This window comes from Sus scrofa, chromosome 11 (genome assembly GCF_000003025.6).
Source record: "Sus scrofa isolate TJ Tabasco breed Duroc chromosome 11, Sscrofa11.1, whole genome shotgun sequence".
NCBI classification, from domain to species: domain Eukaryota; kingdom Metazoa; phylum Chordata; class Mammalia; order Artiodactyla; family Suidae; genus Sus; species Sus scrofa.
In genome coordinates, this window is record NC_010453.5 from 32859673 (window position 1) to 32885900 (window position 26228).

At 36.8% G+C, this 26228-nt stretch overlaps 1 protein-coding gene across 2 annotated transcripts in view; it reads right to left on the reverse strand.

Annotated features, from left to right (window-relative positions):
• DIAPH3 (diaphanous related formin 3) overlaps positions 1-26228 on the reverse strand; it is a 502120-nt gene that overhangs the window by 366938 nt on the left and 108954 nt on the right. For both annotated transcript variants that reach the window (XM_021065648.1, XM_021065649.1), the window contains one exon: positions 20510-20640. In XM_021065648.1, the coding sequence (XP_020921307.1) occupies positions 20510-20640 (131 nt within the window). The remainder of the gene's footprint in view (positions 1-20509; positions 20641-26228) is intronic.

Genomic DNA, 26228 nt, shown 5'->3' on the forward strand with positions numbered 1-26228 from the left:
TTTGAAGGGGCAAATAAGGTTATAAATGAGGTCATAAGGGTAGGGCCCTAACCTAGCATGACTAACATCCTTATAAGAGGAGGAAGTACCAGGGATGCATGCCCACAGAGGAAAGGCCATGTGTAGGCACAGTAAGACAGGAGCCACTTGCAAGCCAAGGAAAGAGGCCTCAGAAGAGACCAACCCTGCTGGCACCTTGATCTCAAGGCTTCCAACCTCCAGAACTCTGAAAAAATTAATTTGTGTTGTTTAAGCCACTTGGTCTAGAGTGTTTTGTTATGACAGCTGTAGCAAACTAATATACCTACCTTTATAGCATCATTTTAGGTATTTCTTCTACATGAATTTAGAAATACACTGGTGTCATAAATTTTGGTTCTACTATCAAATATAATTTATAAAAACCAAGACGAGGAAAATATACTGTATTTACCAATATCTTTCTTACAATGCACTTCTCTCTTCCTAATATTCCAAGATGCCTACTTTTATCACTTCCTTTCTGTTTAGAAAGTGTTCATTAGTCATTCTTTTAAGTTAAGATTGCTGGCTATAAATTTTCTTGGTTTTCTTTCATCTGTGTATGTCTTGATTTCTTCTTGATTCCTGAAGGATATTTTCACAGTATGTAAAATTCTTGGCTAATTGTTCTTTTCTTTCTATCCTTTGAAAACTGTCTTACCACTTGCTTTTGGTCTCCATAGTTTGAAGAAAAATCCAATGTCACTCAAATGGTTTTTTCATGTAACTCAAAGTGTCATTTCTTGCTGCTTTCAAGATTTTTCTCTCTGTCCTTTGTTTTCAGAAGTTTCACTATGATGTGTCTTATTGTCAACTTCTTTGGATTTATCCTGTTTGGATTTATCCTTATTTGTGTCTTATTGTCAATTTCTTTGGATTTATCCTGTTTGGATTTATCCTTATTTGTGTTGTTTAAGCCACTCGGTCTAGAGTATTTTGTTATGACAGCTGTAGCAAACTAATATACCCACCTTTATAGCATCGTTTTAGGTATTTCTTCTACATGAATTTAGAAATACACCAAGAAATTCATTGAATTTCTTGAATCTGTATTTGCCTAATTTGGGATGTATACAGTCATTATTTCTTCAAGTAATTTTTTTTTTTTTTTTGGTCTTTTTGCCATTTCTTGAGCCACTCCCATGGCATATGGATGTATACAGTCATTATTTCTTCAAGTAATTTTTTTTTTTTTTTTTTTGGTCTTTTTGCCATTTCTTGAGCCACTCCCGCAGCATATGGAGGTTCCCAGGCTGGGTGTCGAATCAGAGCTGTAGCCGCTGGCCTATGCCAGAGCCACAGCAATGCAGGATCCAAGCCACGTCTGCAACCTACATCACAGCTCACGGCAACGCCAGATCCTTAACCCACTGAGCAAGGCCAGGGATCGAACCCACACCCTCATGGTTCCTAGACGAATTCATTAACCACTGAGCCACAGCGGGAACTCTGATTTCTTCAAGTAATTTTTTTATCCTGCTCTTTCTCAAATCCTTCCAGGACTCTGAAGATAGGAATGTTAGATCTTCTGTTATAATACCACATCGGTCTCTAAGGGTCTGTTCTTTCTTATTTTTGTTTTTTAAATTTTTCTATTGGTCAGTTGGGTAATTTTTTAATATTCTACACTACAGTTCACCAATTCTTCTCATCCCTATATTTTGCTGTTGAGCCCCTTCCAGTAAGTATTTTTTCCTTTTAACTTCAGTTACTATAATTTGCACTTCTACAGTTTTCCCTTTGGAGTTTTAAAGAATAAAGTTTCTCCTATTTCTTCACTGAGTCTTTCTCTTTTTTTTGTTTTGTAGTAAGCACCGTTGCTCATTAGAACATTCTTATGACGGCTGTTTTAAAAATCCTTTTCAGATAATTCCAATATCTATGTCATCTAAGTGTAGGAATATAGTAATCATCTTTTTTCATTCAGTTTGAGATCTTCCTGATTCTTGGTATAACAGGTCTTTATATTGAATCCTATAAATTTGAGGTATTAAGCTAGGCGACATGGGACTTACTTAAACCTCTTATTTTTTAGCTGGCTTCCTTTGACTCTGCTCCAGTGGGGAAGGAAAGACAGCACTTCAATACTGCCAGGTGAGAACAGAAGTCTAGATTCGCCATCTGACCTCCAATGACAGCCCAGAGGAGAGGATTTTGCTACTACTGGACATGGTGGGGCTGTGAGCTCCCCACCTGGCCTCCATGGTCTCTCCCTGGCAGGAAGAAGTAGGACTGCCCCATTACACTTACCATGGAATCTCCACTGGCACTAACAAGAGTTGGGGGAGAAGGGTGATCTTGTTACCACTGGACTGTGGTGCAAGTTTTTTGACTCTTATTTGGTGTCCTGTGACACCACTGCAGTATGGAGAGAAAAGCCCCTTGTTACTGCTGTCTTGGGGTCTGAGTCCAGGCTCCCTACTAGGTTTTTGCGGCAAGGGTGGAGATGGGACATTTTCTTCTGTGATTATCTGGCAGGCATAGATTGGTTACTGTTATAGTTTTCCATCTTGCTGCTTGCCTCTTTCATGGTCCTTTGGCTTAAGAGTATTAGTAACCTTTTACTGGGATTTTTGTCTATGCTTATTTGGTACTGGGTTGCTGGCTAAATTCCTTAGCTCCAAATCTGGGAAAGAAGAGGCAAAAAAGAAAATCCAGAGACCTCACCACCATGTTGTTTCCTGGATTCCGTGTTTCCTAGCCTGCGTGTATTTGTTTCACATACAGTGTCTTGTTTTTTTTTTTTTTAGTTATGCTTAGTAGGAGGAACAGAAAAAAAGTACATCTATTCCATCTTCTTAGAAACACAACTCTGAAATGTCTACTGCTGAAGTGTGAGAATGGGGAGAAGTTCCCAACCAAGGAACCTAGAAAAGGCAGTGAAGATAAAACAAAGAATCTTTAGGAGAAAGTTTTAAAATAGATAAGAGTCAAGGGTCAACTGCTGAAATGAGGGCAATAAAAACTGAAAAGAACCACTAAAAACCGAATTCAAAGCCAGTTTATAAATAACTCTGTAATAGTAAAATCCTGTTTACAGAAGAATTGAAAAAGAAAAACTGTGGCAAAAACATAATAGGGGATAAGGATGTGATAGGAGAAATCTAAAGGAGAAACAAGAAGAGGAAATAAAGAATTAAAGTAGGGAAAAATAAGCATTAGGACAAAAGTAAACAGAGGATGCTAAAAATGCAGGGAAGATGATTACCTAACATAGGAGCTAAAAAAAAATCCTTAATCAATGAAAAATTTCTGCCTGCAATCTTGACATGGATGGATGCTAATACATCTTGATTTTTTTTTTTAAAGCAGAAATGGTAATATGGCATTTTCTACTTTTTCAAAAATATTTTTTGTTCACATGTAGGAAACATGTCATGTACGAGGAGCTATACAAACACATCTTTAATTATCTCCTACCTAATCAGCTTAATCATTTACCTGCTGGTTTCCATTCCATGTGTGAAACACTGGCCGACACCCACGCAAGCTGAACATTCCATGCAAACATTTCTACTCTCTCATATATCCACATGCTCCTGCTCCTACCAAGAATCAGTTGGATTTGTTTCCAAATCCATTTAGTCAGTTGTACTTATTACCGTAATTATAAAATTTCATTAAAATTACATAAACAGACAACTTATCACTGGGGAAAAAAGTTGCTCCTTTTAGGAAAATAAGCCTAATGCTTTGAAAACGGTTTTTACAAGATGACATTAAAAAAAAATGCTACAGAAGCAGATGTAGGTGTAAGTGTAAATTATTGAAAGATGTCATAAAAAAGGCTTTCCTTAAAGAGTAAGAATTCTACTTTATATAGCCAACAATATAAACACTAAATTTCAAACTAACCAAAATCATAGCATAACTATTGAAAAAAATGGGATGGGAATTTTATGTTTGTGATGCTTGTGTGTATTTCAGTTTTTTGTGTGCAACTATGTATGTGTGGATTTGCTGACCAAAGGTAGAAAGAAAGAGAAGTTAACCTCCATCTTCCTCTAGTATAAACAATGATGCCGTAAATGGAAACTCTGAAAAAAAGGAATTCTATACTCGGACTTCTTTGCACCTCCACAGTCCTGTTGACAGTAAAACACCAACAGGAGCACAGTAACACATCACAGGTGGGTTTCGTACAGTTCACGCAGTCAACCTGTGTTTCCTCAAAGAAAATCTCTGGGTTCCACATCAAATGTCTACAGGAAAAAAATGGCTATTTATGTTTGAATTTTAAAAAATGTTTAAGGTATATTTGAATCAGTTTATGATTCCCTGCTTTAACTAATTTTTTTCAAATAAACAAGCAACAGCAGTAAACAAGGGGACTTCCTCACACACACTCACTTCCACCCAAGAAGTCACAGTGCCTTTCTAAGTAGATGATGCTGTATATTTCTTCCTCATTTTGCTTTTGTGTATTCTTATTTATTTTACTGTCATAGATTTATATTCTTTGAACGAAGAGTATTTTTTAATTACCTAAAATAACAATTGTACATAAACAACTAATGAAACGAAAGTAATTTTCTAAAAATCAATAGAAGAAGCTTCTTCAGGAGTTCGCTCATGGCCTGCCGTGTTAAGGATCGATGTTGTCACTGCTGTGGCCTGGGAACTTCTGCATGCCATGCACATGGCCCAAAAAAAAAAAATTCTTGAAAGAGGAAAAAAAGCACATTACTGGTCACAGATGACAGAGTCACAAATTTCATACCTTAAACTTAGAAGGTCAGCTTTAATACATATAATATCCAGATCCAATTTACATTCTTCTGTCAGAGCAATATATCACCAATGCTGAATATAATTATAACTTATTTTAAGCTTTCATTTTCACCTACTCTGTATAGCAAGGTGACTAAATACTCAAGATGAAAAGTTCTAGGGGAAAGTATAAAGCAATTAACACTTCCCATAGGACAAAACAAGCACACACCCACATCTCATTCAACAAAAACTACGCTAAATTATACAGGTGGACGTGAAATTCAGGAACTAAATAATGTTTTGATTTAAAATCTACCAAACTTCAAAATGCCACCAATTTACATGGATATGTTCTAGGAATTGACTTTTAAAGAAATTATGTATTTAAAACTAGCTATTTATTTCCCCTCTAATATTAAATGAGATAGAGTAACAAACTGAATAATCCACTCTCATGGTTGCTTTTTATCTATAATATACTCAAGGGGATAAAACCTGTGCAGAAAGTATTCTAAATAAAATGAAAAAAAAAAAAAACCAGATGAACTGCAATGACAAAAAACAAAGCACCTTATACAAGAAATGTGAGAGGTTTTTTTAATCTTTAGATGAAAAGATAGTAGGAGAAACTATGGATTTAAAATAAAATGCACAAATATGTGCTCTAATCAAAAATTAAGTTTACTAATAAAAGAAATATACAGCATTGCTGTATACCTGAAACTCACAAAACATTGTGAATTGACTATATGCCAATAAAACATTTAAAAATAATTTTTTAAAGAAACATATTGCAAAAAAGAAATAGTTTAAAACATTAAATATCAGTAACCAAATTTCTTAGTATCAAGTGCATCATTACTTTAGGAAAGCATTAACTGAATTATTCAATTTAAATATAGATTAATTTGACAACCAATATATGGGGAAAGGGAAATTACCATCACATTTCTGGCCTTTCATCATCTGTTCCCACTCTAAATACTTGCTACTACTGCCCAGTACCAGCTCAATAGATAGATCAGTCCATAAACTTAATTATTAAATCCATAATCTGCCCTTGATTCTATCAAATTCATTTTTAGCTTCACTCATAATACTTCCCTCCACAGAATTGCCTATACTGTAACAAATGAACTGACTTCAACTTTCAAGGGCCAATTCAAGTTTCCTCTTGTTTGAACTCTCACTAATTTAAGCTTCTCCACTTGCTCAAAGGCTGTCATTGTGCATGACCCCAGATATTCCTCCAATTACTACCCATTTCTCTCCCTTTCTTTTATAGCAGAAGGTCTGACATGATTTCATCACAAGCACAGTCCATACATCTTCACCATCCACTCAGTCCAACTCAATTCCACCTGGCTTCTGCCACCCAGACTCCACAAGTGCTTTTCTCAAAGGTCACCATGAACCCTCCCCTTGCTAATCCCCACAGTATCATCTCACCCCACAGAGTGGTATTCTGTGTGGTTTGACATTACCTTCCTTTGAAACACCCTTCTCTTAGGTTCAGGAAATCAGCCTCCTGGGTTCTCCTCCTCCTCACCAGTCAGGGCTCAGTCTATATTCCTGGCTTCTCCTCCCTTTCTGGGCCACATATAAATGCTTGGTTTCTCACGGCTTCTTCTGGGAACTCTCTGTATCTTGCTTCTTGTGTGTCTGTGCCCCCCCCCCCCCCACACACACACCCTGACGCCGGATATTGCTGCCATTCTCAGAGCTTCATGTACAATTCATAAATGACGGAAAGTATCTCCACTCTATGTTTCTCCACTGAGCTCCAGAATCACATATGCAGCTGCTTGCCTGGTATCTCAAATTGTGAAACTCTTTGACAGGTCAAACTTAATCTGTTTAAAAGAGGTATTTGAATCCCTTCTCCAAAATGCATGGAACCAATAACAACCACCTTCGGTTAATAGCACTACTATCAATGTCTTTGCTCAAAAATCTAGGTGATATTCCTGAGCCCTACTTTTCATTCACACCCTACATCCAGCCCATCAACATGTATAATGGGTTCTACTTCACTTTATTGGCAGAATCCATGCAACTCCTCACCCACTAAAATCCTTCTCTAAGCCACCTTCATTCCCCACTGTAGTTCCTGCCATAGTCTCCCTTCTGCTCTCTCTGTCCACTCTCTTGCATCTTGAATCTGTTTTCCCAACGACAGCAGTGAATTTTTTTATTTTTTTATTTTTTTTGCTTTTTAGGACCAAGCCCACGGCATATGGAAGTCCCCAGGCCAGGGGTCAAACTGGAGCTACAGCTACTGGCCTACACCACAGCCACAGCAGTGCAGGATCCAAGCTGTGTCTGCAAGCTACACCACAGCTCATGGCAAAGCCAGATCCCCAACTCACTGAGTGAGGCCAGGGATCAAACCCACATACTCATGGATCTTAGTCAGGTTCATTACTGCTGGGCCACAACAGGAACTCCCCAGAAGTGATCTTTTTAAACAGGTAAGTTAGAATATGTCATTTCCTGCTTAAAACTCTTTAATAGCCTACAACTTACTTAGAATAAAAATCCAATTTCCCTACCATGACTTAAGACCTCAGGACCTGGCCACCTCCCACTTCTCTGCCAGTCCCCACTTGACTGCCACAGTTTCTCCACCTCAGGGTCTCTGCTGCCTGAGAGGTGCTCCAGGCGCAGCACCAATGCCTAGGCTTCTCTTCTCTAGTTCCTTGTCCCTCTGGTCCCTTAAACTTCACCACCTCAGAAAGACTTTCTCTGACCAGCTTGCATCTAAAAATTCTATCCTTTACTCTTAGTCCTTGACTTCTTCTTGATTGAACTGATGATAGCTTTTATCTTATTTACTTCTATTTTCTGTCTCTTCCCCATTTGCCTCTTGTTACTGTGGTACCTTGCACAGAACCTGGGAATACTTGTCACACAGGTAGATTAACACATCCTCTGCTGTGCTCTAGTGGCATGTTATCCATAACACATCCTTAAGGACTCCATTAGATAAGAGCTGGTGGCATCATTTATTCTTCAGTGTTTGTTAGGCATTTCTCCCCAGATGGAATCTCAGCAAGTAAGTATTGGGAGAAGCTTGCACCTCTTCTAGTTTTCTACCAGAGATGTTGATAAAGATACTCAAAATACCTGACCTCCCATGCTGAAGAGTGAGCAGACAGGCTCATGCATGTCACTTTGTTTCACGCTTTATTTTCCCTGTTATCTCATTACTACTCAAATTCATTTAACGTGAACTCTGATTATTTCTTCTAAGCCCCATATTAAGGCTCTACGACAATACAATATTTTGTTCCTCTCTTTAGAAATTCATAGAATGATGAAGGAGGCAGCCATACCTATATTCAAGAGTCCAAAGGTTCAAATTTTAGATACTACATATTTAAAAAAAAAAAAAAGGAAAGAAAGACTGCAAAGGATCAAATCAAGTGCACAATGAAGAATTACATGAATTTCTGATTTCTACAACGGTGTTGTCCTCTAGGGTAGCCACTAGCAACCTGTGGATATTTAAATCTAAATTAATTAAAAATTGACTCCTAGTCACCCCTAGCCACAGTTCAAGTTCTCAAAAGCCACCTGTGGTGAGTTCTAAACAGCACAGACACAGAGCACCTCCGTCAGTATACAAAGTTACTGGACTACTATTCAAATGAGCCTAATTCCTCTCTGTCCCTGCAGGATACTCATGGTGACCTTACTAGTTCTAACCCTAACGTGAGTGTTTCTGTTCTGCTATCTTCTATAAATTTTAACGTATGATAGATGTTTAACATATGAAAAGTATGCCTGTTTCTCTCTGATGTGCATTACCCTTGTAACAAATGAACCAGAAATCTGTGGTCAGTATAAAACTGAGTTTTATTCTATACAGTTTTCTGAGTAATAAAAATTAAAAGCTGCCTTCTATTGCCAATATATTACGCCTCCATTTATAATAAGGCCGTTATAGATAGTTATATATTTCTTTCTGTATAGCTATGTCAGGGAATACTAAGACAAAGATAATTAAATTTAAATTCTTAACACACCCAGAAATATGCTTTAACACAAGGCTAAAAAATTAGTCTCAAAACTAAACTATGTGAATTTTTGTATGTAGTACACTAAATAGGAGCTTTAGCTGCAGTACAATAATTTTTTTTACCGAAAATATTTATCTTTACCAAAGAAACCAAAGTACTCAGTAAATCACATTATACTGATAGCTGCTATAGATTTGAACACAGAAGGTTTATATTCTTTGAAAACACAGACAATTATCATTGCAAAAAGAAAGCTTCTATATTTTGCTTTTATATCCATGAGAAATTGTTTAAGATTAATAGTGGCATTTTTCCCAAACTCTTATGGCATAAAACTACCTTTGGTTGTCTTTTCAACAGTAATCTAATCTTTCCAAATATTAGTTTTCATTCACATATTCTTCCTTTTATGCCTGAATATCAAACTACTCTATTTTAAAAGCACAGATTTGAGACCTTATGTTACATTGTAACTGACTTTACATATTTGAATAGAATTTTTAAAAATTAATCTTGGCTATTTAAACAGCAATTTATATTTTATTTTACATAGACTGGGAGAATATATATATATTTTAAAGTAGATTGGTAGCACTTTCCAGTCTAGGATATTTCAGGTCAAGTATAAATTGAGCTATATAGCTCTTATTCACCATGTGCAGAAATTATGTATTTTTCTGTTAAAAGTAATTACTCTATTTGCAATGTATTCTACTTTTATTGTTAACCTTGCACTCAAAGTCAAAGCTTTAAGATACAGGTAGAGTTAATGTTGAAAGCAAATAATTACAATACATTGTAATATATCTATAAGCCACAGCTAAGCTGCAGTATGAATGACAGTACACAAAGGAGAAAGCTTCCCAAGCAGTGCGGAACAATCTTCTAGAGAGTCTCTCAGAAAAATGACACCAGCTTGGGGGGGCCATGAATGCACTGGAAAGTAATGGCTTGCCCTTCAAAAACAATGAATTAGTACTCACTTGAAAACACTAATAGCTATTTTCTTCCAGGGCATTTTTCATTAATATTTCATTCATTTAAAGCACTTTGGAAAGAACAGCAGAATAGCTTAATATTAGAGGTCATTTTCAACAAATATTTCTTTAATAAGCAATACTATCATAAAAGATACAGATCCTCAATGATAATTGCACATAAATAATAAAAGGCATATCCTAAGATACATGGCCATGTCTAAAGAGGTTTCCTTTAAAAATTTTTTGAATATTAACACCTTGCCTTACATTTTGAATTCTTACTGGAAAATAATCTGGAAAAAATGTTTTTAAGAGGTAAAAGCACATCTCTGAGGAAAATTCTGTTTTTAAAAAACATGCATCCCACTAATTTTTAAATTTACCAAGGAGAATGTTTCTATTATACACCATATTGCTGATTCCCTCATCCTGACTGCAGGTAGCCATAGTGAAGGCCACCATGGACTGGTCATAGCTAGAGCAGGGTCTATCAGACAGCCTCTCCTTCCCTTTTCTGTTTTTTATACTTGGTATGAAGCCCACTCCTTCAGCCTTATCCTGCCAAGACAGTAGTCCTTGCTATAGGCAGCCTCTCTTAACTCCCTCTTTGAATCTCTTAATATGAATATCCTGTTATCTTGGGGGGGCTTTAAAATTTAATCTTTCAGACTTTAATTCCTTTATACAGTCTCATAGTCTTGAACATAACTTTGAAAGTATAATAATCATGCAATAAATATGTCTAAGAAATCTGCAGTTACTCAGAAGAACCAATGCATTTAAGCAGCACTGTCTAATAAAATTTCCTAAAATATAAATGATATATATGTGCTGCCCAGTATTATGGTGGCCACCTGCCACCTGTGCCTCTTGAGCACTTAAAATGTTGCCATCTTTTCATTAAATCTTAATTAAATTTAAAAAGCCACAAGAGACTGGTGGCTATTGTATTGAATAGCACAGGAAAGAAAACACAAGTCATCTGCATTTCTTACCATGCTGACATATCACTGAAGAGAAAGACAAAAAAGAAAGGCAAGTAAAAGGAAAGACAGAAAAACTATCAGAATGTAGGCCACCAAGAAAAACCTTTATTCTTCTTGGCCATTTCAGAAATCATCACTATGAATATCACCATAAATCTGTACTATTGTTAATTTTTCTAAGGCTGATTTAAAAAAAAAAAAAATTTAGGAGTTCCCACTGTGGAACTGTAGGTTAAGCATCTGGCATGGTCTCTATGGTGGCTTGGGAGTTGCTGCTGAGGCACATGTTTGATCTTCAGCCTGGCACAGCTGTAGCACAGGTTACGGCTACAGCTCACATTCGACCTGGGCCAGGAACTTCTGTATGTGATTGGTGCATCCAGAAAAATAGTTTTTAAAAAAATCTTTATATCTCATGTTTTAATTTAAAATTCCAGGAGTTCCCGTCATGGCTCAGTGGTTAACGAATCTGACTAGGAACCATGAGGTGCAGGTTGGATCCCTGGCCTTGCTCAATGGGTTAAGGATCCGGCGTTGCCGTGAGCTGTGGTGTAGGTTGCAGACGTGGCTCAGGATCTGGCATTGGTGTGGCTCTCGCATAGGCTGGTGGCTACAGCTCTGATTAGACCCCTAGCCTGGGAACCTCCATATGCCGCGGGAATAGCCCTAGAAATGGCCCTAGACAAAAAATAATAATAATAATAAAAATAAAATTCTAAACCATCATGGAAATAAAAATGAAATGCAGTATATTATGAAAGAGAATAATATTCTCTTTCCCTTATTTCTACAAAGGGAGAGGTCTTCTATATACCTCAGAACCGCAGGAGGCGGTTCTTCTGGTGAATCTCTCCATCTCCTTATTGGTATATCCCCCAAGAAGAATTGATTTATCAAATTGGTGAAAGTGGAGAAAAAACACTGAATGATCCTACATGCATGAGACCCTGGCCTGCATTTACCTATTCTCTCCACCTGTTCTCTCTCAACACCGTAAGTTTGATTTAGTGGGAAGAAGTATATTTCTTTTTTTTTTTTTTTTTTTTCCTTCTTAGCACTGAACCTGTGGCATATGGAAGTTCTTGGGCCAGGGGTAGAATTAGAGCTGCAGCTGCTGACCTACACCACAGCCACAGCAGTGCCAGATCCCAGCTGCATCTGTGACCTATGCCGCAGCTTAGGGCAATGCCAGATCCTTAATCCTCTGAGTGGGGCCAGGGATTGAGTCCACATCTTCATAGACACTAGTCAGTTCTTAAGCTGATGAGCCACAACAGTTCCAACTTTGTTTTTCACTCTAGCTTTTCAAGCAGTACAGCTGATTTTGTCCCTCACCTCACTTCTGTATCTACTTTTTTTTTTCTTTTTAAGGCCACAGCTGTGGCATATGGAAATTCCTGACCAAGGGGTCAGATTGGAACTGCAGCTGCCTGTCTATGGCATAGCCACAGCAACACTGCATCCAAGCCACATCTGCGACTTATGCTACAGCTTGCAGCAACACCAGACTTTAAGCCACTGAGCAAGGCCTGGGATCGAATGCACATACACACAGACACTATGTCAGGTTCTGAACCTGCTCAGCCATAACAGGAACTCCTGTATCTACTTTTTTTAATCTATTCAGAACTCAAAAGACAAAAAATAAGGTATCATTTCTGTGAGATTTAGGAATGAGTCATAGAGAAAGAAGATCTTTAGAAGGTCAAGTAAAAGAGAGATACTAAAACAGTGTTGAAGCAAATGTAGGACCAGAGAGAGTGACTGTCTATTTCACTTGACAAAGTTGAATGTTCAAATAGAGGTTATTTCAAGAAATTCAGAACAAGGTAAATTTTTGACCTGATTTAAGTCCTGAGGCACATTATAAAAGCACTTTCTTTACATCTTCTAATACTAAAATAAAGAACCTACCTAAATAGCCAATGATATCAAAAGCTGGAAGAAACAAAAATTTAACACTTATTGACCTATTATCTGTCCCAATAATGCACCGGTACTTGGCCCATTACTTCTCACTCCTCTTCCCTACCTCTGTTTTTTTCTATTCTCAAAGGAGCTGACCCTGCAGGCTACAGTTCCCAGACTTTGTCATCAGCTGCTCCCTGCTATATCTGACCAGGGAGAAGGTAAAAGAAGGAATAAACAAAAGTGTTTCTCTCCCCTTCTCTCTGCCTTGGCAACTTCTCTACAACAATGCAGATTCTGCATTGAATCTGTTATAGATTCTCCAATCCATGATAGAGCTCATCCACAAATTTGCCAAAGTCACATGATACAAAATTAATACACAGAAATCGAAGGCATTTCTATACACTAACAATGAAAGAGCAGAAAGGAAATTAGGGAAGCAATCCTGTTCACCATCGCATCCAAAAGAATAAAATACCTAGGAGTAAACCTACCTGAAGAGACAAAAGACCTGTACTCTGAAAACTATAAGCCACTGATGAAAGAAATCAAAGATGACACAAACAGATGGAAAGATATACCATGCTCATGGATTGGAAGAGTTAATATTATCAAAATGACTATACTACCCAAGGCAATCTACAGATTCAATGCAATCCCTATCAAATTACCAAGGACATTTCTCACAGAACTTGAACATGCTGAAAAAGAAAAATGGAGCTGGAGGAATCAGGCTCCTGGACTTCAGACTATACTACAAAGCAACAATCATCAAAACCATATGGTACTGGCACAAAGACAGAAATACAGATCAGTGGAACAGGATAGAAAGCCCAGAATTCAACCCATGCACTTACAGCCAACTAATCTATGACAAAGGAAGCAAGACTATACAATGGAAAAGGGACAGCTTGTTCAACAAGTAGTGCTGGGAAAACTAGACAGCCACATGGAAAAGAATGAAATTAGAACACCCCTAACACCATACACAAAAATAAACTCCAAATGGATTAAAGACCTAGATATAAGACCAGACACTATCAAACTCCTAGAGGAAAACATAGGCCAAACACTCTCTGACATAAACAACAGCAACATCTTCTCAGATACACCTCTTAGAGTAATGATGGTAAAAACAAAAATAAACAAATGGGACCTAATCAAACTCAAAAGTTTCTGAACAGCAAAGGAAACCCTAAACAACACAAAAAGACAACCCACAGAATGGGAGAAAAATCTTTGCAAATGAACCAACTGACAAGGGATTAATCTCCAAAATTTATAAACACCTTCTGCAGCTCCATACCAAAAAAACAAACAACCCCATCCAAAAATGGGCAGAAGACCTTTGGAGACATACAATTCTCCAAAGAAGACATACAGATGGCCAAAAAACACATGAAAAGATGTTCAACGTTACTCATTACTGGAGAAATGCAAATCAAAACCACTAATGAGGTACCACCTTACACCAGCCAGAATGGCCATCATCCAAAAGTCTACAAACACTAAGTGCTAGAGAGGGTGTGGAGAAAAAGGAACCCTATTACACTGCTGGTGGGATTGTAAATTTGTGCAACCACTGTGGAAAGCAGTATGGAGATTCCTCAGAAAACTAAAAATAGAACTCCCATTTCATCCAGCAATCCCACTCCTGGGCATCTATCCAGAGAAAACCATGACTCACAAAGACACATGTACTCCAATGTTCATTGCAGCACTATTTGCAATAGCCAAGACATGGAAACAACCTAAATGTCCATCGACAGAGGAGTGGATCAAGAAGATGTGATACATATACACAGTGGAATATTACTCAGCCATTAAAAGGAACGAAATACCGGCATTCTTAGCAACATGGATGGACCTATAAATTATCATGCTAAGTGAAGTCAGTAGACAATGAGACACCAACATCAAATGCTTTCACTGACATGTGGAATTTGAAAAAAGGACAGACTGAACTTCTTTGCAGAACAGATGCTGACTCACAGACATTGAAAACTTACGGTCTACAGAGGAGACAGTTTGTGGGTGGGGGCATGTGCTTGGGTTATGGGGTGGAAATCCTATAAAATTGGATTGTTATGATCATTATATAACTACAGATGTGATAAATTCATTTAAGAAAGAAAGAAAGAGAGAGAGAGAGAGAGAGAAAGAAAGAAAGAAAGAAAGAAAGAAAGAAATAAAGAAAGAAAGAAAGAAAGAGAAAGAAAAGCAAGCAAGCAAGCATCTTTGGTAAGACCAAGGAAAGCTTTAAGAAGAGAAAGGTTTGGAATTCCTGTTGTGGCTCAGTGAGTTAAGAACCTAATATAGTGTCCATGAGGATGGGGTTCGATCCCAGGCCTTGTTCAGTGGGTTAAGGATCTGACATTGATGTAAGCTCCAATACCGCTCACAGATGTGGCTTGGATCCATTGTTGCTGTGGCGTAGGCCTGCAGCTACAGCTCTGAGTCAACTCCTAGACTAGGAACTTCCTTACGCTACAGGTGTGGCCTTAAAAAAAAAAAATCTTTTTTTAATTAAAAAAAAAAGAAGAGAAAGGTTTGACTTGCAGATATCTTGGACTGAGTGCTCTGAAGAGCCTGCACCCCCTCACCCCACACCATTGGTAGAATCCATGGATTAAGAGGAGGAATTCTGCAGGCAGGCAGAAGGATGAAGGCCCAGGGAGATTGGCAATGATGATGAAGGAGGGACAGCAAGTCTTTCTCACTCAAGATTCAATTTTTCTTTTCATTACAGATTACCATATATTTATTCCCAATATGTTATCTAGTCTTTATATCTTTTTGAACATTATATCAATAGCATCATCTTCTGTATATTCTTTGAAGACTTGCATTTTCCTCTCAATACTGCATTTTGAGAGGCTTGATTCATCTTTATCAGATTCCCTTCATCAACCTTAGCGGGGAGAGAAGATGTAGGAAAACCAGATTCTTGCCAGTTCATTCTCTCCAAAAATTTCTCAAATTTTTCTGAGGCATATTAACACATCCACAAATCTGTAACACCAATGCATAATTTGCAAAGAGATAAAAACATTGCTCAACCAAGTAAAAGTCAGTAGTGTCAGACATTTACCACATTAATGGGAGAAGAAGCAAGATGGTGAGGCTGGTTCAAAAAGAATTGGAAAAGCATACAAAGATATATAGCGACATAAAGAAAGGACAGCAGAATAAGAACACTAATCTAAATATAAAGCTAATTAATATCCTGCAGGTCCATAAAACTGCAACTTCTAGGATTCATCTTTAAAAAATAAAAATTAAAAATGCAAGCAACAGTTTTTTAAAAAAACAAAATAACATATAATACTATGTATTAAAAATGTAGAACAAAGTCACATGAGATACTCTTAACAGTTCACCAGTGAGCAGCAGGTCTAACAACCATGTGACAAAAAAGACAAAGATATCGACTTTTCTGGTTACAATTTCAATAAATTTGGATTTTTGGCATAAGAATGTAAAAGCCTTTATAATTTAAAATTTCTTATTCAATGCTTTTTTTTCTGGTATTAAACTGGATATCCATAACTACTCTCCAACCAACAGGCACTGAAACATGATTTTAAAGTTGCATCTGGAGTTCCCGTCGTGGCGCAGTGGTTAACGAATCCGACTAGGAACCATGAGGTTGGGTTCGTCCTGCTTGCTCAGTGGTTAACGATCGCGTTGCGTGAGCTGTGTGTAGGTTGCAGACGGCTCGATCCGCGTTGCTGTGCTCTGGTGTAGCGTGCTACAGCTCGATTCAACCTAGCCTGGAACTCATATGCGTGGAGGCCAAGAAATAGCAACAACAACAACAAAAAGACAAAAAAAAATAAATAAATAAAAAAATAAAGTTGCATCTGAGGTGACAGGAAAGTATAGTTTCCTTAAAAGCAAAATTTAAAAACAGAAAGAATGAGGAATTTAGAGAGGAAAGCCTGCTTCAAGGCTCTCAGTATGCAGTATTGAGAGGAAAATGCAAGTCTTCAAAGAATATACAGAAGATGCCATTTATATAATGTTCAAAAAGTTATAAAAACCAGATAACATATTAGGAATAAACAAATGGCAATCTGCAATGTAAAGAGAAAGAATGATGGATGCAAAATTCAAGATAGTGGTTACTATGGGACAGTGAAAGAAGAGGACGTTGAATTAAGTGGGAAGAAAAGGAAGCTTCAGTTACAAGCAATATTCTACACCTTAGCCTCATTAGCAGGCAAGTAATAATAAACAGCATTTTTTTATATGTTTAACACTTTATAAAAAGAATTTTTTAAATAAGTCAAACTATTAGTAACTTCAAAATCTGGTGTTGAGAGTTCCTGTTGTGGCACAGCGGAAATGAATCTGACTAGGAACCATGAGTTGCAGGTCTGATCCCTGGCCCCACTCAGTGGATTAAGGATCTGGTGTAGCCGTGAGCTGTGGTGAAGGCTACAGACATGGCTCGGATCCTGCATTGCTGTGGCTGTGGTGTAGGCCAGCAGCTGTAGTTCCGATTCAACCCCTAGCCTGGGAACTTCCATACGCCACGCATACAGCCCTAAAAAGCAAAAAAAAAAAAAAAAAAAAAAAAAAATTGATCTTTTTTTTTTTTCTTCAGCTCAGGTAGACACCAAGGAACACAACAATCTAACCGCTTATCACAAGCTTTTCTGTCTTCACAGCACAAAACATTCAGCGACTCCAAAGTTAAGCTCTTCAACCAGCTTTGTGTTTCAAGTCCAGAAACAGAGAAAAACTATATTCCAAGCATGGCACTGATTAAAAGGAATAATGACACACACAGGCCGCTTACTTGCTTTGCAGTAAACATATTTTACTCTACAAAATTTTCTAAAGTGATTTTCTCGAAGTTATGGTTATTAACTTAAATCTAGTTCCAAAATCTCCTTAGAAATCTTCTAACAAAATGATAGCTTGCAAAATATTTCTTGTAAACTTCACAATACATATGTTAACCATGAGTAAAGGAAAATAATGCTAGAATCACAAAACACACAGATTTAATAAGATGGTTTTTCTGAGACAGAAATCTTGTCCTTGACAGCCACATCAAATTGAGCAAATGAAAATGCATTCTGTAACTAATTTGCTACATGCAAAGATGGGTATGAACTAATACGCTTGATATTAATCATAATGATATTACTGTCTACCTTTTTACTTCTCCATACCATATACTTGAAAGCTCAAACATAATTGCTGACTGTGTTGAGATCCACTAAAAGTTATATTTGATAATTTGAAGAAGTTCGTCTTTTCCCTCACGTTCCAAAAAAACTGTCCCCAAGAATACTGAATAATCAATAAAATTTCAAACAGAAAAACTATGTGCTCTTCAAATTAACTCTAATAAAGTAAGACAAATAAGCTGATATTTAAAGCACTAGTTTTCACATATTCTCTATCCAGATAGTCAAAGGTTGACATGTCTCATAATTTCTGGGCAGTTTCAGAGCTTGATGCATAGCCCTAAAATATTGCATATCAGGGACAGGATAGTGGCGCTCCTACTTTTTCCTTGATTTTTGACTTAAATAAATCCTGATCCCCAACTGGCACTGGAGAACCATCAATTGGTTCACTTGTTTCCTTTTCAATTATATTCACAGAGAATTTAACTTTGATTTTGTCAGTAATACTACAGATCTAACAATAATCTGAAAAGCTTACAAAAAGATACAATTCCTTCTCTCTTGAAATTTAGTTACATACTGTACATAAAAACAGAAAATATGAAAAACTGACTTTATCATCAGATACATCATAACTAACGGCAAAGTTCAAACACTCGATCATAGAAATAACTTCCAGTTTTCAATGTTCAGCTAAATCACTCCTCTAATTGGAGCACTGGGCACAGAAATATTCTGAAGTATCTTTTCAACCTTATATTTATATAAAGTAACATGATTTCAGAAAAATTCTCCAGTGATAAGGTTTCTTTTCAATTAAAAAGCCTATCTCATAGAAAACGCAGTACTTAGGGATACCTGATAATATATTCTAGAACTGGTCATTCTTCGGGAAATAATTCCACAAATTTTTGTTTATTTTTAAATGAAAATAATGAAAGAAACTTATAGCATTATTTCCTAGTGTTTTTAGGTAAATCACAATAAATAGTGGTATTCATTATAATACATACGAATTCATATATAAAATCCTGTCACAGTTTTTCTTTCACTATTGAATTCATCCACTTAAAATATGAAGTAGAAGAAAAGGAAACAGAAGGTTTACTTATAATTACATTGACAATCCATGATATCTCCAGTGCCCAGAGGCTGCCAGATAAACCGAAAAATAACTATATATCCCCAGTCGACCCTTAAATACCCACTTCCTACACTTAAAATCCACAGGAACAGGGCCTGGATCTGCTTTGCTATATACTCAGGCCCCACATCTAAGACAGTACTTGGAAAATATCAAGGGCTCAATAATCATTTTTCAAATGAAAACATTTAACAGGTAGAGATTAAGTTGGAAACCAGAACTTTTCATGTATGACTATACCTATCAAATATATAAATTCCTAATTCAACTTTGTTTCCAGCAATAGCCAAGCTAAGACTGAAGAAAGATAAAGCTGTTTCAATCAACAAATCTTCACAGAGCACCTTCTATGCGCTAAAAACACTGAGCCTGGTAAAGAGAGGTAAATGAGACACATGAAGTCCGGGTCTTGTGCCCACCATTAATTTACTGTCTAGAGAACAGACTGACACTGGGAAAATAGGGAAAAATAAATATAAAAATGAAATAATAAAGACTTTTTTCACTCTTCACACTCCCTAGTTAAACCTCACTCACTTTCATGTCTCTCAGCAGTAGGGTTTTTTATTTGAAAGACTTACACTGTCAAGGATTTTTTTCATACTGTAGCCAAACTTCAGAAACATCCAAAAAAGTACTAATCAGAATATCAAAAAGATTATTTTATATATCATTAACCTCCAATCATAGCCTGTCATTCTGATCCTCTAGCTCTTTGTCTCTATTTGATACATACATATATGCATACATGTACACACATACACATATATATGAACACATAAACATGTATATATAGAAAAGTCCAGAATATACATTTATGGAAAAATAAGCATTCATTTATTATAGAGTAAGAAATCAAAACTGATCTACTTTAGACTCTTGAAGCTCTGAAATTCTAATTCCATGACTATTCAGACATTTTATAACAACTCCTACCTAAAATTTTTCAAGAATATACTAAACTTAAAAGTCTAAAAAATGATGTATCAAGACACCTATGATCGTGTTGCTAGATACAGGACATCCAGTTAAATTTCGGTTTCTGAAAAATAAATAAATAAATAAATAAATAAATAATTTTTAGTATAAGTAGGTCTAAAATCCAGATTTTACAGGGCATCCTATAGTTTTATTTGCTGAATAAAACAACACTAACCTATGGATTCCTATAAAGATACCATTTCTAAAGAAAGGAAAAAATGAATTAATGGCATTTCTTGCTATCTCAAATGGGAATCAGGCAGTATATATAAAATGCCAAAATTCAGAGTGAAATTCAGCTACAGTAAATTGATAGTTTCTGAATATGATTGTTCTCTTTAGAAAAACACCTTAAGTTTTTAAAAATTCTAAGAAGAAAAAAGACTTTTTATAAGGTCCTATATATCACTCAGTAACAAATACAAAGTACTACCAAGACCATACTTCCTCATGCATATAAATATTATATGTCCAATTTTTACCTGGAGAAGTTGTTGAGGTACAGACCAGCTATTGATTCACAGGCACCATGAGGATTACACAGGAATGACAGATCATGGTATGTTTCATTCAGTAATATGCTCTCATGTCCAGACAAATGAATTACCTCACAGGATTGCTTGTCAAGGACACACGGAGGGACTCCAAGCACCCGACAAGCCGCTCGTCTGAAGACCCCATTTTCAGGTCATGGATGAATTCCTGGGGTGGGATCTGTCGACTACTCTTGAGACTTCCCTGTCAAATAAGCCAAAAAATTTTATTTCATGCTGTGTGATGATTATCCATTCAAATAGTAACAACTACATTGCTTCTACATTTCATATTAACAGCAGCACACAACTACTCTGGGTAGTGTTATTTTGAGAGGATGATTTCCTTATGCCCATAAATTTATAAATTCATAATCCATGGTATCCACAAAGGATAGCAACATAACATCAAAAGGTTGGCAAATTAAAATTGCTTTGTCAAATCCAAACGATCACAGAAAAAAATTAAGTGTATATTGTGGGACATATCCTAAAGTATACCAGTGTGTTTTCAGCACATGCAAGATAAATCAAAACTCAATTCAAGGATGACCCCATTAAAATTGATATTAAAAGCAACACATAAAAGGCTGTAAATCATTAATTCATTCAAATGCCATTAAGCACATAGTTCTAGGCATTATAGACACAGAGCTTATCAAAAACTAAGTCTGGAACAAGAAACGCAAGCAAGGAAATCGTACTTTTCAGTGCAATCTAATTTCTGTAACATGGAACCCAGGAACCCAAAGAAGGAACACCCAACTTGGCAGAGCAGACAGGGGAAGACTGCATAACAGGAAGGTAAGTAAGAGTCAGGGAGCCAAAGACTTAGATAAGAATACCTTTCTGATTAAAACATTACATACAAAGGTACACGCAGGAAAAAAAAACAAAAAGCACATATAATTGAAATAGAGCCAGGTCAGGGAGTGGTAGAGCACCATCGTACAATTAGCCTTTCTGGGGAGTTTGCAAAGATCACGCTGGCAACATTATGAAATACGGATGAGAAAAGCTGGAGTTCACTCATTACTCAACAAACATTAACTCTCTACTAAGTGCCAGTCACTGTTCTAAGCGCTGCAAACAGAGCAGTAAACAAGAGACAAAAATCCCGGAGTTCCATCATGGCTCAGGGGTTGATGAATCTGACTAGGAACCATGAGGTTGCAGGTTTGATCCCTGGCTTTGCTCAGTGGGTTAAGGATCCGGTGTTGCCAGTGAGCTGTGGTGTAGGTTGCAGACGCAGCTCAGATTCCGCATTGCTGTGGCTCTGGCGTAGGCCAGCGGCTATGGCTCCAACTGGACCCCTGGCCTGGGAACCTCCATGTGCCGTGACAGCAGCCCAAGAAATGGCAAAAAGACCAAAAAAAAAAAAAAAGAGAGAGAGAGACAAAAACCCCTTCCTGCACAGAACTTTATTCTCCACAGGAAAGAATAAAGACAGACAGACAATAAAGGGAAAACAAAATACATATCTACTGTAGACAGCGTAAAGTGCTAGAAAGAAAAATGAAAGCAAGGAGAGGGAATAAGCAGCACAGGAGATGGCATGCAATTTCAAAGAGAGTCGTCAAAGCAAGTGTCACCGAGAAGAATCCGAAGGCTTCAAACTTAAGTGGTAGAATAAAGGTCTGAAGGAGGTGAGAGCTCTAACCATGCAGACATCTAGAAAAGGCTGTGATGGAGGGAAATGCAAGCCTTAGAGGCCACCAAAAACTTTGATTTTTACTTGGAGAGCAGAAGTATCAGGAGCAGAAAGGACTGCTAAGACAGCATGTACCTAGTCCAGATGGGAAATGATAAGGATGCCCAACTAACAATAAACTCCAGCATTACATTGATTTAAATGACAGATTACAAATCCCAGGGGAAGGAAAAAAGAACTGTACGTGTTCAAAAAAGGATTCGTTAGGATGGCAGGAAATTAGGTGTATTTTTTTTCAATACTTTTTATTACTTTGCTACAATGTTGTACTAGGAACATCGCCAATAATGCAAAACAAATTAGCCCTAGGAAATGGGATTTTCATCAATAGCAAGTTGTAATTTACTAAAGAAAAACTCAGGGCAAAATCTCAACTGAATAAAATGGTAAAATAAAGTTGAAAGGGAAAATGAAATGGCGAGAGCACAACTTTTTTATTAGTGACTATGTTTTCTCTCTGTAAAAAGAATATATTCGGAGTTCCCGTCGTGACTTAGTGGTTAACGAATCCGACTAGGAATCATGAGGTTGCGGGTTCGATCCCTGGCCTTGCTCAGTGGGTCAAGGATCCGGCGTTGCCATGAGCTGTGGTGTTGGTTGCAGACGCAGCTCGGATCCCGAGTTGCTATGGCTGTGGCTTAGGCCAGCGGCTATGGCTCTGATTGGACCCCTGGCCTGGGAACCTCCATATGCCGCGAGAGCAGCCCAAGAAATGGCAAAAAAAAAAGACCAAAAAAAAGAATATATTCAACTTCTACCAACATATCATTTATCATCTTTTTCCTTTAAATTACCAAAGTATCGCTTGTTTGACACAGAAAATGTCTGCCTTTGAAACAGAAAAGTGCTCAAATGACTAGTAAGCTGATATTTCTGTTTTAAATATTGTTTCTCATATATAAATATACATAATACTATATGTACTTTCATACTTAAAACATATACTTTACTTACAAAAATACTATATAATACATATTGTTCTATAGACTTTTATCATTGACTAATATTCAATGAACATTTTCCAATATCGATATTGAAGAAAATGACTTTTTTCTGACTATGGACTATTAACATACCATTATTTACCTAACATAGACCATCATTACTGGGTATGTAGTTTGCTTATATTTTCTCGGTATTATAAAGTTTTCAAGTTTCCGACAGGCTGTCAGGTCAATATTTTTATCTAAATACATATCAATGGAAGTTCAGCTAGATGATCTTTTGTAGTCCTTTTTGGATTTATTATTGAAATAATTGCAACTTTGTTAGAACCAAAATAAACCAAAACAGAATGGATGAATTGTTTCCTTCAACGATATTTGGGTAAGCCCCAATATTTAAGTAAACACTTTTAAAATATAGGACTAACAAGCAATAAGTTTATTTGGATTAAAAGTGGTATTAAGAGATTTAAAAAATAAATTAAAAGCCACCTGCCCACCCTTAGCCCTATCTCACAAAAACAAGCATTTTATACTGTTTCTTCTGATAGCTACTTAATATGTTTTAATTATGTGCTTATTGTGATATATTTAAACTTGTAAGTTTTCAATATTACCTTGGGACTTTGATTACAAAATTAAGGACTTAATTTCTTTAAAACAATGGAGCTCTACTCTCCCACCCTCTGACTACAGTTATAGGTAAACTAAATTGAACTAAAAGATGCCATTCCATATAACGGGAGCTAACTCCACATCTAGGGGATCCTTACAGTAAAACTCCTAGAAAGATGAGTTCAGGCATCCAAAAGCCTTAATGACACTTTATTTTGCTTTAATGACTCAAAATGGGGCACTTAATGAGCAGAATGCACACATTCATAAGGTCTTTCAGCTACTACAACTTCCATGTTGGCAAATGAACATGTCTGTCCTAAAACTGGGAATGAGAGAAGCCCTTCCTATTCAGTATTGCAATGGAGGTCCTAGCTGGTGCAGTAAGGCAACAACAACAGACACATAGATTAGAAGGGAAGAAGGAAGAAAAGAACTATCAAATGAGATGATTATCTACATGAATTAGCACAAAATAAAAGCTCGACATACAAAAATAACTTTTATTTCTAAATACTACCAGCAACTGGAAAATAAAACTTTTTAATATATCATTTCTAATAGCATCAAAAAATACAAAATCATTAGGAATTTTTTTTTTTTTTACACAAAAAGGGAAATATCTATGCACTGAAAACTATAAAGCATTGTGGAGAGAAAGACGACCTAAATTAATGAAGATGTTATACCCCGTTCATGGACTGGATGACTCACTAGCAAGAAATCCATTAAGAAACACATCTTTTAAAAAATAATCTATAGATTTAATATAATCACCATAATGTCCCAGAAAGCTCTTCTGAAGAAATTGAGGAGCAGTTTCTAAAACTACTATGGAGATGTAGAGGACTTTATCTGATTTCAAAGTTTCCTGAAAAGCTACAATAAGCATAGTAGAAATGGTATAAGCATTAACAGAACAGAACAGAGTCCAAAAACATACTTGAATCTATGCGGTCAATAATTTTTGACAAAGGTGTCAAAATGCAATTTAATGGGGTAAGAAGAATCTCTCCAACGACTGGTGTTAGAATAACTGAGCATCCACATGAAAGAATGTGAACCTAAATTCCAGACCTAAATATAAAAGCTAAATCCATAAAATATCTAGAAGAAAACATAAATGAAAATCTTCACTACTTTGGAGAAGACAAAGATTTCTTAGCATACAAAATGCACTAACTATAAAATTGGATTTCATCAAAATGTAAATAAACCTTCTACTTTTCAAAAGACTCTTTTATTAAGATAGTTTCATTAAGAAAATGAAATGTAAGCCATAGACTAAGAGAATAAATCGCAATGCATGTCAAGAACTGAGTCTGAGATTTTACGCTAAACGCAAGCTATTTAACTTGTTACTATTTCATGGATTCTGACAGAAAATATAAGACTCCTGAACTGGAGACAAAAGGATTCCACTACATATAAGTTGGTCCCCTAACCCATCAAGTGCCACAGGGATGACATGGGGATCCCTGATGGATAAGGGATGCCTACACCTGCAGCAGATGGTATTGCAGGGGAGGAACAGACCCTGGGGGAATCACCACTCTTACAGTGAACAGTAATGAGCCAGCTCATTATCCATAGAGACATAACTTCATCCCTAAGGTTTTAAGGTTCTCTGTAAAAGCAATCCTGAGAAATGGCCTGGGTAATAAACAATCAGCCTTTGCATTCTTGGCACAGCCAGAAGAGTACACAGGGCCCATGGTAGACTGCCTCTCCCAATGATATATATGTCTCTTAAAGGATTCCTATTCAGAACAGTTAAGGAGGGAGTTCCCGTTGTGGCTCAGTGGTTAACGAATCTGACTAGGAACCATGAGGTTGCGGGTTCCATCCCTGGCCTTGCTCAGTGGGTTAAGGATCTGGCATTGCCGTGGCTCTGGCATAGGCCAGTGGCTACAGCTCCGATTCGACCCCTAGCCTGGGAACCTCCATATGTGGTGGGAGCGGCCCAAGAAATGGCAAAAAAAAAAAAAAAAAAAAAAAATTGGCTTCCTCCTCTGCCTTTCTTTCATATTCCTTACCTGTGATATCTCTGTCTCGCCAAAAAAAAAAAAAAAAAAAAAAGAACAGTTAAGGAAATCTTCCAATTCAATAGTCATAAACAGTCCAACTAAAAACATGGATCAGAGACTTCACAAAAGGAGATATATGAATGGCCAATAATCATATGAAATGATGTTTGTGATCATCTGGCATCAGGGAAATGCAAAATAAAACCAAAAATTAAATAATACTAAAAACCTCCTCAAGTGGTAAGGGTATGAATCCCTGGGGACTCACCTACACAACTAGCAGAAATGTAAAATGGTGCCACCACTTTAGGAAAGAGTTTAGAGGCTTCTTCCAAAGTTAAATATACACTGACCATAGGACTCATCAAGTACACAACTAGGTGTTAAACAGGAGAGAAAAAAAAAATCTGTATGATGTTCATAATAGCTTTATTTATAAAAGCCAAGGATTGGGAACATCAACAAGTCCTGAGAAATGGCCATAAAATGGAATATT